This window comes from Vicia villosa, unplaced genomic scaffold (genome assembly GCF_029867415.1).
Source record: "Vicia villosa cultivar HV-30 ecotype Madison, WI unplaced genomic scaffold, Vvil1.0 ctg.002896F_1_1, whole genome shotgun sequence".
Classification (NCBI taxonomy): domain Eukaryota; kingdom Viridiplantae; phylum Streptophyta; class Magnoliopsida; order Fabales; family Fabaceae; genus Vicia; species Vicia villosa.
This window is the reverse complement of record NW_026706062.1, coordinates 134,856-147,535: the sequence shown is the minus strand read 5'-3', so window position 1 is coordinate 147,535 and position 12,680 is coordinate 134,856. Positions and strand designations below refer to the sequence as shown.

The window sequence follows — 12,680 nt, the reverse complement described above, 5'->3', positions numbered from 1 at the left end:
ACGATCATAGTGGCGGATGGTTGTAGTGACAATTTTTGGATGATGGAGTCGATTCTCAGAGGGTTTGAATTGATGTCTGGGCTGAAGATTAATTTTCTTAAGAGTAAGCTTTATGGTATCCATGTTAGTGATTGGCTTATGGAAGCTGCGTCAAAATTTTTGAACTATGATATTGATTATTTATCGTTCAAATATCTCGGAGTTAAAGTTGGAGATAGTTCGAGAAAGGTCTCAATGTCGAAGGATTTAATTAATCAGTTGAAATCTAGATTGGCTACATGGAAAGGTAGACATTTGAATATGGCGGGTCAAGTGATGTTGATTAACTCGGTGTTGAATGCAATACCGATATATTCTTTATCTTTTTATAGAGCTCCTTCAAAAGTGATTAATGAGATTCGTAAAATCCAAAGTAATTTTTTATGGCATAGGAGCAAAGACAGCCGATCTATCCATTGGGTCAGTTGGAAATCTGTTTGTTATCCAAAGAACAAAGGCGGTTTAGGCGTTAAGGACGTTAAGATCTTAAACTTGGCATTGCTGCAAAAATAGAAGTGGAGGATAATTAACGAGTATGAGGCGGTTTGGAGTAGTTTGCTTAGAGGAGGATATGGTGATCCGGTTATTAAAGTCTTAATCAGGAATGATTCAGTGCTTAACAATAAGGATTCTATTTGGTGGAGAGATTTGATTCTGTCTGGTAACTCTGTTCATCATTGTGACAAACCTTTTTCAGGTGCTATTTCGTCTAAAGTGAATAGCGGTCGGGGGACTGCGTTTTGGCAGTCTAAGTGGCTGGGAAACCAAGCTCTTATGGATGCTTATCCTGAGGCTTTTGCTGGAGCTATTAATAAGTTATGCAACGTGGAAGAGTTGTTTGTTGGAGCGGGCTAGACTAGTCCTGGAACTTGGAGGCTTGTATGGATGAAACTGATCCTTCTTTTCATATGTTTAGAGATGACCTTTTGGAGCTGTTACCCGAGGTTTCTCTGTGTAGCGAGGTTGATGATGGCTATGAATGGACGCTATCGGGTGAAGGTTGTTTTTCTGTTCATTCCTGTTATGAGTTGTTTTTATCTGGGGCTTATGCAGATTCTGTTTGTCAAGAAGAGACTGCAAATGCGCTGGTTTCGTTATGGAAGGTTGAAGCTCCGCCTGAATTGTTATTTTTTGGGTGGAGAGTTCTACTTAATAGAATGGCAACTAAAGATCAACTTTTCAAACGCAGTATTATTACAAAGCGTAACGATTCTTTATGTGTGTTTTCTAAGTCGCAAGAAGAAACTATTGCTCATATTTTTGGATCTTGTTCTTTTGCGGATTATATTTGGCGAAGAGTGTTAATTTGGTTAGATCCTTTTGAGGAATTGACTTTGGAGGAATTTAAGTCTTTTTTATGTTACGTTGAGAAAGTTAAGAATGTTTTGAAGAGAAAAATAGAAGTTGTGAGTTGGTTGGTTTCGATATGGAGCATTTTGTTATCGAGAAATAATTTTATATTTAATCATATTGTCCCTTCTTTCGATGATTGTATGTCAGGCATTGATTTTAGATAGTGGATATGGCTCTCATCTTGTTGTCCTTTATTATCTGGTTGTAATTTTTCTACTTGGAATACTCAACCTCTCCTTTGTTTTGAGAGGTAGAGGTTTTCCGTCTTGTAGCTTCGATTGAGTAGCCCTTCTACTCTATTTTAATAGATATCTTGCCTATTAAAAAAAACATAGTTGCTATACCAAATGGTTAGGACATAACTGGATTTAATATTAAGAAATATAGATATAAAACACTAACATAGAAAATGGATTTCAATAACCACTGATTAAGATACTTCTTATGTATATCATAGAAGTGCTCAAAGTACCTTGATATTAAGAATGGTTTGAACATGTTGCAGAAATTTTGAGATCATATGAGTTAGGTTATTTGGAGGTCATATGAGTTGGGTTATTTTGAGGTCATATGATTAAGATGGATATACTATTGTGTTAATGTAACACAGTGAAACATCAAGTTGAAAAAAACATGTCAATGAGAAATGTCATAACTTAAAGGTGTGTATAAGTTGATGTAAAGTAATGCATTATTTCCTTACCATTTTGCTCACTTTCTGCATTGTCTCAGGTTGTGCTTGAAGCTTTAACAAAATTCAAAGTTGTTATTGTTACTTGCAAGTTTTTTTACATGATAAATGTATTCAAAAGGGAATAAAACTTACTGTAGAAATGCAAAAATCGGAGGATCTCAAAGAAGGAAAATTTATCGTTGTCCATCCTACATAAATTGCTCCAAAACTTGAAGTTTTGTAAGAAACCTGCATGCATATTTTAACAAAAGAATAACATTTCAACAAACACATGAACATTTTGAATTTGAAGTGTATAGACAGATAAACACTAACGAGGTGTATGCATTAAGAAAGAAGAGAAATAAAAAGTATGAAAGAATCAAAGCCTCGGCAGGAAATCAACACAACAATAATGCTATAGCGAAAAACAAAGAAAACATAAGAGAAAGAATCAAGAAACCGGCGGAAGCATTTCATCTAACACTTTGTAAGTAAGATTGAAAGCGAAATTTTCTTCTCCTCGTCACTTCAACATGTAAGTAATCCTCCAATTCAGCTTCATAATTGCTTCCTGTGTATATAATTCAAACCAAAACCAGCTCAGAATCACAAGCTATAGTAAAACCGTAACTATGTCGAAACCGCAAAAATGAAGCTTACCGTATTTAAACTGTAAAATCGACGTTGTAACTTAATCATGAAGCAAATCCGAATGCTGTAATGAAACATACATAGTAATATAAAGAAATTAGTAAAGTTCACAGTAATATACCCCATCAAACAGTGACACAAAATGATAACTGTTAGAAACATACACAAATGGCAGAGAGACATTTACACTGTTATTGAAATAAAGGAATTAACTGTAAAAACAAACTATGTAACCATAGATAATATTACAACGAATATCAAAAGTCATAAAATTTTGTGAAGATTGAATTTTTCCTCTTATAAACTCGGACTAATAGGTAAAAGTCATGAAAAATCGGTCAAGAACATACTATGTAACCATATACTATTGCAGTGAAGAGAAAAAGTCAGAAAAGTATGAAAAGACATAATTTTTCCCCTCATAAACTCGGACTAATTGTTAAAAGGCATGGAAAATCGGTAAACAACAAAGTATGCTACCATATAATATTACAGCTAATATGAAAAATCTACAAAATATGTAAACATCCATTTTCTATCTCATAAACTGAGTGTAATAGATTAAAGCCATGAACAATCCTTCTAAAAGGCATGAGAACTCTGTAAAGATAATAAATGGAAGACTTTTTTAAACGAAACAGTTTTATGGAGAAACCCTAAAAAGAGGAACTTAACAAAGTATGAATTTTATGAAGAAAAAAAGTCAGAAAAGTATGAAAAGTCAAGGATTAATAGTTAAAAGGTAAGGAAAATGGGTAAACAACAAAGTATGCAGCAATACAACATTACAGTTAATATGAAAAGTCAGAAAAGTATATAAAACATCCATTTTCTATCTCATAAACTAGGTAAACGACATTAGAACTTTGTATGTTAAAGCCATGAACAATCCTTATAAAAGCCATGAACTCTGTATGCATTTTTATGAAGCAAAACTAAATATGAGGAAGAAAGTTAAATGCGTTCACAACCGAAAAATAAAGGATGAGGGATGTTACCTTAGATGCAAAGATGAGGAAGAGTCTTACCCGGGTTTTCGATGAAGATGAACACGTTGTGCAGAAAAACAATGAGTAGTTTCAAATGGGTTATGAGAGAGAAGTGTTAATAATGTTTGAAAGTGTACGAACCAAAGCTTTGTTATGTTGGAGGGAAATTGAATGAAAAATTGTGGACCAATGAGATTTCCAATCCTTGTTTTAAGGTTATATTTTTATATTACTATTATATTCATTTATTTTTTTCATCCTTTTTTCTTAACATGGCAAAACATGGTGTCTCCAATGTAGGTTTATAATGTAAGATACATAATTTTCAATTCAAACCAATTTTTTTAAAATTGTACCGGGCATTAAACTAGTGAGGATATTGAGTCACTAGTTTATTGGTCAAACCGCATGACTAAAGTAGATTAAGCCGGATAACTCAGTTGAATAAACTAGTCTCAACAATTAAATTATATATTTATTAAATCGGTCAAATCGAATGATTCTGTTTCTAAAAAATATCACTACACCTATAAAATTTTAAATGTTTTGGACTAGCCCAATTGTCTTAATTGGCCAAACCCAGTTTTTAGTGTGAAGAGGTCCAATAAGCGTTGGCCCACTCTAGAGCAAGGAGACGATGAACATCCCCTTCGACCGAGCAGGACTCAGCAATGGGTTTCCTACAACACTGGAATATCCGAGCATGCTGGACCTCTGTCCCCGCCAACGGATAATTCCCCTTGCTCGCTAACCACCTTTTCGACTGATTCCTATATTCGGGGCCCAAAAATCAAGCCCAAGCCCACAAAGATAGGACGACCTAGTCCACCTCAAAGAAAACATTATAAATAGCTATGTACTCCTAGAGGGCAAGGTATTCCAAACTTTGCCCAAAACTCATACTTTCTTTTGTACATTTGTTCTCTTTCTTACTTTGGCATTAGAGTATCTTGCAGGTACAACCCATTTTTTCTCAACCATCACCGAAGATCAAACCGTCGTTGCTGGCCATATGTTCCAACACATCCCGAACATTAAAATATCATAATATTATATGTTCATTTTTTAAATTTAAATTCTAAATAAAATGATCACTCCGAACAAAATAATACAAAATATAAATTTAAATAAATTTTGAATTATGTTTAATCAAAAACGAAGAAAAATTGTTCCAAATAAGTTTTGAATAAAGTCTAATTATATTTTAATTATATATTTTTTAAAAAATTCTTAAAAAGACGTCGAGTTTTTGAGGAAAAAAGCATCCATTTGACCTGCGGTTTTCCAAAACCGCCGATTCATCGATTTTTACTGATTTTTGACGGTTCCCACACATTCAATATCATATTTGATCCAACAATCAAATAATTAGAATCGGCGACCCTTCTAATTTCCAATTTGACCGTCATTTCGATCCGGTTTTTAAAATCCTGTCTCAAACTGTTATTTCTTTTATGCCTATAAATTTGGCAGGTATTTAAAACTTAGTAGACAAAAGATAAAGAAAAAAATAGAAAAGATATTTAATTATATATTACTCCATCCCATAATTAAAATGGACTAAGTGTAGTACTCATCTCCCATTCCCTATTTTTACTTTTTAAGAAAGACAAGTCTATACTCATCTCCCATATTTTTACTTTTTAAGAAAGGCAATTGTAATACTCATTTCCCATCCCATATTTTTACTTCCTTCTCAAATTTCTAACCAAAGGTGCTTCACAAAGTCATAAATAAAGGATAGAAGGTGGGTTCTAGACTTCTAGTTTGGTATTTAATGTTAGTTGTAGGTATCAATATGAAAAGATGTGAGAAGTAATTAATTAATTAACACAGCTAGCTGCATAGTAATGGTTAAAAACATGTGGACAAGAAAATAGAATAGGCCCCTCTCACTTTTATGAAACCGAACCAGGCAACGAATTTAGTTAGCTAAGAGAGATATATAAATATGAGAGAATATATTATGATGGTAAGATAGAGTTGTGTTGTGGCCATAATATTTTTCCAAAGATGGGAAGTGTAGAGAGAGAGATGAAAAATATGAGAGAATATTTTAGGAGTGGAGTAACAAAGGAAGCATCTTGGAGAGAATCACAACTAAAAGGGTTGCGTCGTTTTCTTATGGAAAAAGAGAGTGATATCTTCAAAGCTCTCATGCAAGATTTAGGGAAACATAGAGTTGAAGCTTTTAGAGACGAGGTATGCATGTCTAAACTTTAATTTTTGTTGTCAACTAATCTATCGGCTAGAATCCGTTCTTAAGTAAAATATCGCAGATTCGAATCTACGAATCTACTGCAACTCATATTTCTATGTAACTGTCGATTGATTTAATTTAACATGACAGTTTTTATACCTTTAAGATATATCCCAATAGATATATTTTCATATTTTGTCACTAAAAATTAAGTAAAATGTTTGGTGAACATGCATGTAATTGCATTCACATTTTTGAATTTTTTAAGTAGGTTTCATGTTTTATTTCTTATTAATTTATATTTTTTTAATGTCAATATATAATAAGTATTACTTTCGAATCTACATCATTCAAGTTTTGTTTTTCATTTGACTTTGATCATATGTTAAAAGATAAATGGATGACATCTCAATGTAGAAAAATGTATATATTATATAAAGAGTAAGTTATATTTCTTTTATTAATAACTAACTAATATATGATTTCCTATTTTAAAATGTTTGCAGATGAAAAAGAAAGAGAGTTTCTACATGTTTTTCCCCCTCGCTTCTCTCTTATTAAGCACTTCTTTTACTAACCTTATAATATAACAAACGCCATTTTTTATTGACAAATTATTAATAATTAAATATTACTTCATATATGTAAAACAATGCACATTTTTTAACTTAGAAATGCAAAAAAATTATATTAATGTATGTACCTAAAAAAGAAATGGGGTGGAGTGGGGTGAGTACATTAGAGAGTACAAGCCTAAATACTTGATCTGTTTCGACTAAAATGTGGGCAAAACGAATTTGCTCAACAAATCGGATCTGTTTTACCATCAACAATTATGTTCTTTCAATTTCTTTTATTGCTTAATTTAAATATTTCAAATGAACACAATTATTTATAGGCAAAATATTCTTTATTCGAAATGATCTAATATAAACTATGATAAACTCAAAAAATATGAAAAATTAAAACCATTTTTATTAAATATAAAATAATATATTAATGATAAATGGTTAGATCCCCAAATAAAGTACAAAGGAATAAAACAGATAGCACAAGATATATCATAAGTGAAATGCCTAAAAAAACAAACAAATGAAAAAGTAAAGTACATGAACAAAAGCATAATAATTTTGATTAATCCAGACACAAATTTCAATCCACACAATTGATTAATCCAAAAAATTGAGTTCTGAAGTAGTTGAAAAAAAGAAGTCAAAGTTTTGTAAGTTTTAAATTCAATTTCTAAAAAAAAGTACAAATATACCGTAAATACTGACATCTTAACCAGATATATATATATATATATATATATATATATATATATATATATATATATATATATATATAGTTGATTTAAAGCCTATTTTTCATGTGTTGCAATTCTAAGCGCTCAAAGAAAAGTTGCATTTTCACACTTATACTTATGTGATCATCAAATTAAAATTGGACGATTTAAATTCTAATACTAATATTTTTTAATTTTTTTAATTTTAAAATTAAATTTATGTTAAATCATAATTCATAATTCAAATTTTGATCCAACTATCATAAATATTGTAAATGCAGTAAAATTCGAACATAGGGATTTCAATTTCAATTTTTGTCAGTAACGCCTTTAACTAGCAGGGCCAGGGATAAGCTCTAAGTATGCCACAAATGTGCATGGGACCCTCTACTGCCCTCTGAAAATAAATGTGTGAAATGAGAAAAAAATTGAAATAAATGAAAAAAATCAACTTTTTTATTAATTGTATGCTGCAAAATAATTGTACTTAATATAATGAATGAACCTTTTTTTGCAATGTTGTATTTACAGATAGGAACGTTGGTGAAGACTTTAAATCTAGCAATAAAGTGTCTGAAGGATTGGATGTCAAGCAAGAATGTAAGATCCTTGCTCTGTTGCCACAAATTTGTCATAATAATTTCAATCATGGAAAACCAATTTAAAAAATATGAACCATTGTTGTCTTAAGTTTTTTTTTTAGGCTTTGCGTATATAGCAATTCTATTTTATTATGATTTAACGGTGACAAATATTTTATGAAATTATTTTTAACTACGGTTTAACTGTATCAAAAATTTATTTTGATGCAGGCTAGCCTACCAGCATTAGCATTGCTAACAAGTGCAGAAATTGTTCATGAGCCTCTTGGTCTTGTCCTCATTATTTCTTCTTGGAATTTCCCATTTGGTAAGTCATCATTATATACAATTCTTACCGTTGCAAAGTCAAACTCTTACCACTGAGCTCGAACTCGTATGCATAAGCTAGCAACGCAATATTTGTTTTAGTAGTATAATGATATTATTATACCAAACAAAAAACGCAGGATTGTCTTTGGAGCCATTGATAGGAGCAATAGCAGCTGGAAACACAGCAGTGTTGAAACCTTCAGAGTTGTCTGCATCATGTTCCTCTTTACTTGCTTCTGGTATTGCTACTTACTTAGATAATAAAGCCATTAAAGTTATTGAAGGGGGACCACAGGAATCCCAGCTGTTATTGCAACAAAAATGGGACAAAATCTTCTTTACAGGTCAACATCTTCATTTAAGTTTTGAGCAGGGTTTTAAATATCAGTTGCGGTGTGCGCGGTCACATATCTTTATTTAAAACTTGATTATGAGATTGTGATTGTCAAAAATTTCGATGAAGAATTATTTAAAATTTTAAATACTAATATTAGGTAGTGCACGCGTGGGGCGCATTGTGATGTCTGCTGCTGCGACGCACCTGACCCCTGTAACGCTCGAGTTGGGCGGAAAATGTCCAGCAGTCGTGGACTCACTTTCATCTTCTTGGGACTTAGAGGTGATTGAGTTAATTCATTTTACATTTTATTAAGTTATTATTAATTCTAATTAGTAATGTAGTAACACTTTCTGGTGATTGATTATAAGGTTACTGTGAAGAGGATTATTGTGGGAAAATATGGGACTTGTGCTGGTCAAGCATGCATAGCAATTGATTATGTTATTGTGGAAAAGAGTTATTGTTCAAAACTGGTAAATCTCTAGAATTCAAGTTTTTTGGTTCACTAAGTTTTTGAAAAGTATATTCAATTCATTAAGCTTAATCTTATTTTATTTTATTTTTATAAGGTGGAATTGATGAAGGTGTGGATCAAGAAAATGTTTGGAGATAACCCAAAACATTCAAATACTATAGCAAGGATAGTTAATAAACAACAGTTAGTTAGATTGAAGAAACTTCTTATTGATCCCAAAGTTAAAGAATCTGTGGTTTATGGTGGCTCAGTGGATGAAGAGAATTTGTAATTAACACCCTCCCTTTCACATATTATTACTTACATAGTCATCTGACACTACAACGACAGACACTAACACATCGACACCAATAATTATTAAAAAAAACAGCAAAATCAAACGAATCACATGTGTATGTGTCATGTTGATATTTGATACTGATACATGTCGATACTAAAGAAATAAATAATGTAGTAAAATATGTGCAGATTTATTGAGCCAACAATCTTGGTGGATCCACCACTTGATGCAGCAATAATGGTAGATGAAGTTTTTGGCCCATTACTTCCAATTATCACTGTAAGTTTCATTTCATGCAAATATAGCCTATATCCCTACCACATCAATTTTTTTCCTCTAAATTAAATTCCTTTGTAGGTGGAGAAAATTGAAGACAGTATTGAATTCATAAGCTCTAGGCCTAAACCTCTTGCCCTTTATGTTTTCACCAAAAACCAAACACTACAGAACAGAATGATATCAGAAACATCGTCTGGCAGTGTTACTTTCAATGATGCAATTCTTCAAGTAATAATAATAACTTTGCTTTTTTTTTTTTTTTTTGCATTACCGCTTTATATTAATGTTTGATTCGAATGCATAATTTGTTGTGTGCAGTATGCAGCAGATAGTTTACCATTTGGAGGAGTAGGTGCGAGTGGATTCGGCATGTACCATGGAAAATTCTCCTTTGATACATTCAGTCACCAGAAAGCTATTGTTAGAAGAAGTTTCTTAACTGATTTTTGGTATAGGTATCCACCTTGGACAGCAAACAAGTTTCAACTGCTTGAAGTTTCTTACAATTATGATTATCTTGGATTGGTCCTTGTTATTCTTGGGTTAAAGAGACCGTCGAAACGCCAAATCGTGCCTTGTTAAATGAAAATTAGCATGCAGAACAGTCAATCAATTGCAGTGCATCAAAAGTTCTATTAACCAGAAGATATTTTTATAATGTCTAAGTGGTCATAGTCCTCTCAGAAATGCTTTGTTAGTTAGTGAGGGCTTTATCAAATTAATCATATGTATGTGTGTAATATATATCTACATTAATATTTATGTGTCTGCCTATTCAAATTTTATATATTTATGGAAATCAATATCTAAATGTTTAATACGTTTATGAAAAGTTGAATTCATTGCAATATGTCGGGTAGAGTTGCTATCACGGTATAAGATGGAAAGTTTGTTGAAAGTGAGATGGAGATCTTGTAGTACAGAGCCGTCTTAAGTTTTCCGAGGACATATGTAGGTTAGTTATATGGTTCAACCATGACAAAAGAATTAGAGTTCCTATTTTACTACATTTTAATAGCGACAAATGTTTATGAGGCCCTATTTATTACGATTTAATTGTGAAAAATTGGAGGTCCTATGTAGTAGCTCGCCTTGCATGCTCTCAAAAACGGCCATGAGTAGAAAGTAAGCCAATGAGATCACGAGTTGTAGAAGTAAGAGCTATGTATTCAACTTCTGATGAAGAGTGTAAAGTATTAGTTTGCTTCTTGGACCACTATGAGATCAAAGATGATAAAATGCAAAATTTTATTGTTAAACGATGAAAACAGAACATGTAGATAAATCAGAGTCACTCAAGGCCTGGAGGTGAATAAGAGAGTCATAGGATATAAAAACGACTATTTCAAGGTCATTTTTGATGTGGCACACAATTGGAAGAACAACATCCTAATTATTGGTTGTTGAATTTTGCATAAATTGGATGAGATGTTGCATTACATAAATCATTCAATGAGGCGACCAAAAATAGTAGGATCGTGAGGATGAACAGATGTATCATAAGGGAGTTTTGAGTCTTTGATCATGAGAGTTGGAGTTGGTTTGGTAGTTAGAAGTCAAAGGTCATCTAAAATATCTAAGACATATCTGTGTTGGCATAGATGAATTTCTTTTGTGGTGACAGAAATTTCAAGACTAAGAAAGAAGAAAATTGGAAAACCACGAATCAGAATGAAGAAAACATGCAGAAGAAAAATCTGAAGAATTAAGGCTGGTTAGGCCCCATGTACAGGCGCTTTAGTCGAGAGGGTGGTGCGCTGGGCGAGAAAAAAATGGCCAAGGACACATGGAAGACATGCAAGCTTTGCTTGCTAAAGAAGAAAAATTGGTTGGTTAGGATGTTTAAGCAGGGTAGACGCGTTGGGCGAGAAAATAGTGGACCCAGCGCGATGCTCAAAGTTTTGCAAATAAATAGAAGTTTTTAGTTCAGTGCAAAAGGAGTTTCAATGGATCGGAGGAGTACATAATTAGAGTAGGTTCACTCTGCTACATTATGAGGATGAGAAAGGAAGTTTGAAGGCGGAAGCACTGCTCAGGTGACAGAGCAGATCCTGTTTATGAAGTGGACGTCTCTGAAAAGACCAGTTGTTGCACTAACCATGTGTAAGCGTAATTAAATTTTTTATTGTTGGAGTTAGATGTAGTCATTAAATTTATGAACTATATAAGTCACGGTGTTCAATCTAAATCTACTCATGTTGCAATGTCGGTGACTCTGTAATTTTAATGCTTGTTTTATCTTTGCAAGCTAAAACGTGTTTTCATGGTGTGACTTGACATTGAAAGGTGCTTGTCATTACTAGATTTAAGATAATTAATGATTGAGTACCAAGTCTAGACATAGGTATAGACTCAATATCCACACACATTGTAGCAGGATCAATGTGGAGTTTCGCTCCTTTGTGTCTGTTGGAACTTAATACTCAGTGTTGGTTAATAGTAATGAATATTTTTCTATTAGGTACTGATCTCACAACATGGAGACTGAAAGAATATACACATATGGGTAACATGTGGTAGTATTATACACTGAGTAAAGAATTTTATTATTGTCTATGGATGTGTGTGATAGATATGTAATGATGAAATCTATCCCTAACAAGCATTCTCACTGTTAACACGGACATCTCCAACTTTACTTTATGTTATTTAGTTTCTTTTCATTTAATTTTTGCGCATCACATCAAAGACAAAATCCTTTTCTTACTTAGACTAATAAATCAATACTACTCTGTCTTCGAACCCACTGGTCTCTGTAGATACGATAATTGTAAAACATGCTTTTCCTGCTAACGCAACAATGATAAACAATAGTGAAAACCATAGAACTCTTTCGGGTATGCTAAAAAATAACATGCTTAAGAAGATGAAAAAGCTTACAAGTGTTATGGTGTCTTTTGCTAGAAAAGAAACAACAAGGCAACCCATGTTCTAGCAAAAAACGTAAAACACACCAAAAACTCTGAGGATCTACCCGACACCCCCTCCATTGGACTTGACACCCCTACATATTTCATAATTTGGCCATGATACCCTTAATGCAAAAAAAATTCTGAACCCTAAATTCTAAACAACCCTTCCATTGGACTTGGCACTCCCACATGTCCCATACTTTGACCATAATACCCTTATTGCTAAAAAAACACAATTTTCACTATTCACAATGTCATTTTCAGGAGTTTTTTAGAAAGCCTAGTTTTCT

At 32.6% G+C, this 12,680-nt stretch overlaps 2 protein-coding genes across 2 annotated transcripts; both read left to right on the top strand.

Annotated features, from left to right (window-relative positions):
• Positions 1-920: 920 nt before the first annotated feature.
• LOC131640023 (uncharacterized) lies at positions 921-1,556 on the top strand. Its single transcript, XM_058910440.1, has one exon. The coding sequence runs from the start codon at positions 921-923 to the stop codon at positions 1,554-1,556; it is 636 nt and encodes a 211-aa protein (XP_058766423.1).
• A 3,947-nt stretch (positions 1,557-5,503) lies between these two features.
• On the top strand, positions 5,504-10,277 carry LOC131640016 (aldehyde dehydrogenase family 3 member F1-like). Its single transcript, XM_058910434.1, has 10 exons — positions 5,504-5,910; positions 7,725-7,793; positions 8,006-8,102; positions 8,242-8,448; positions 8,599-8,723; positions 8,813-8,917; positions 9,014-9,186; positions 9,388-9,478; positions 9,557-9,706; positions 9,797-10,277. Exons 1-10 carry the CDS (start codon positions 5,722-5,724, stop codon positions 10,058-10,060), a joined length of 1,470 nt encoding a protein of 489 aa, XP_058766417.1. The 5' UTR covers positions 5,504-5,721; the 3' UTR covers positions 10,061-10,277.
• The last annotated feature ends 2,403 nt before the right edge of the window (positions 10,278-12,680 follow it).

Bases quoted from the DNA above. Each gene is read 5' to 3' on its own strand.
- LOC131640016 (XM_058910434.1), top strand. From the start codon at position 5,722: ATGGGAAGTGTAGAGAGAGAGATGAAAAATATGAGAGAATATTTTAGG. The intron at 8,449-8,598 runs GTCAACATCTTC...TACTAATATTAG, and splicing joins GGACAAAATCTTCTTTACAG to GTAGTGCACGCGTGGGGCGC. The intron at 8,918-9,013 runs GTAAATCTCTAG...TATTTTTATAAG, and splicing joins AGAGTTATTGTTCAAAACTG to GTGGAATTGATGAAGGTGTG.
- LOC131640023 (XM_058910440.1), top strand. From the start codon at position 921: ATGGATGAAACTGATCCTTCTTTTCATATGTTTAGAGATGACCTTTTG.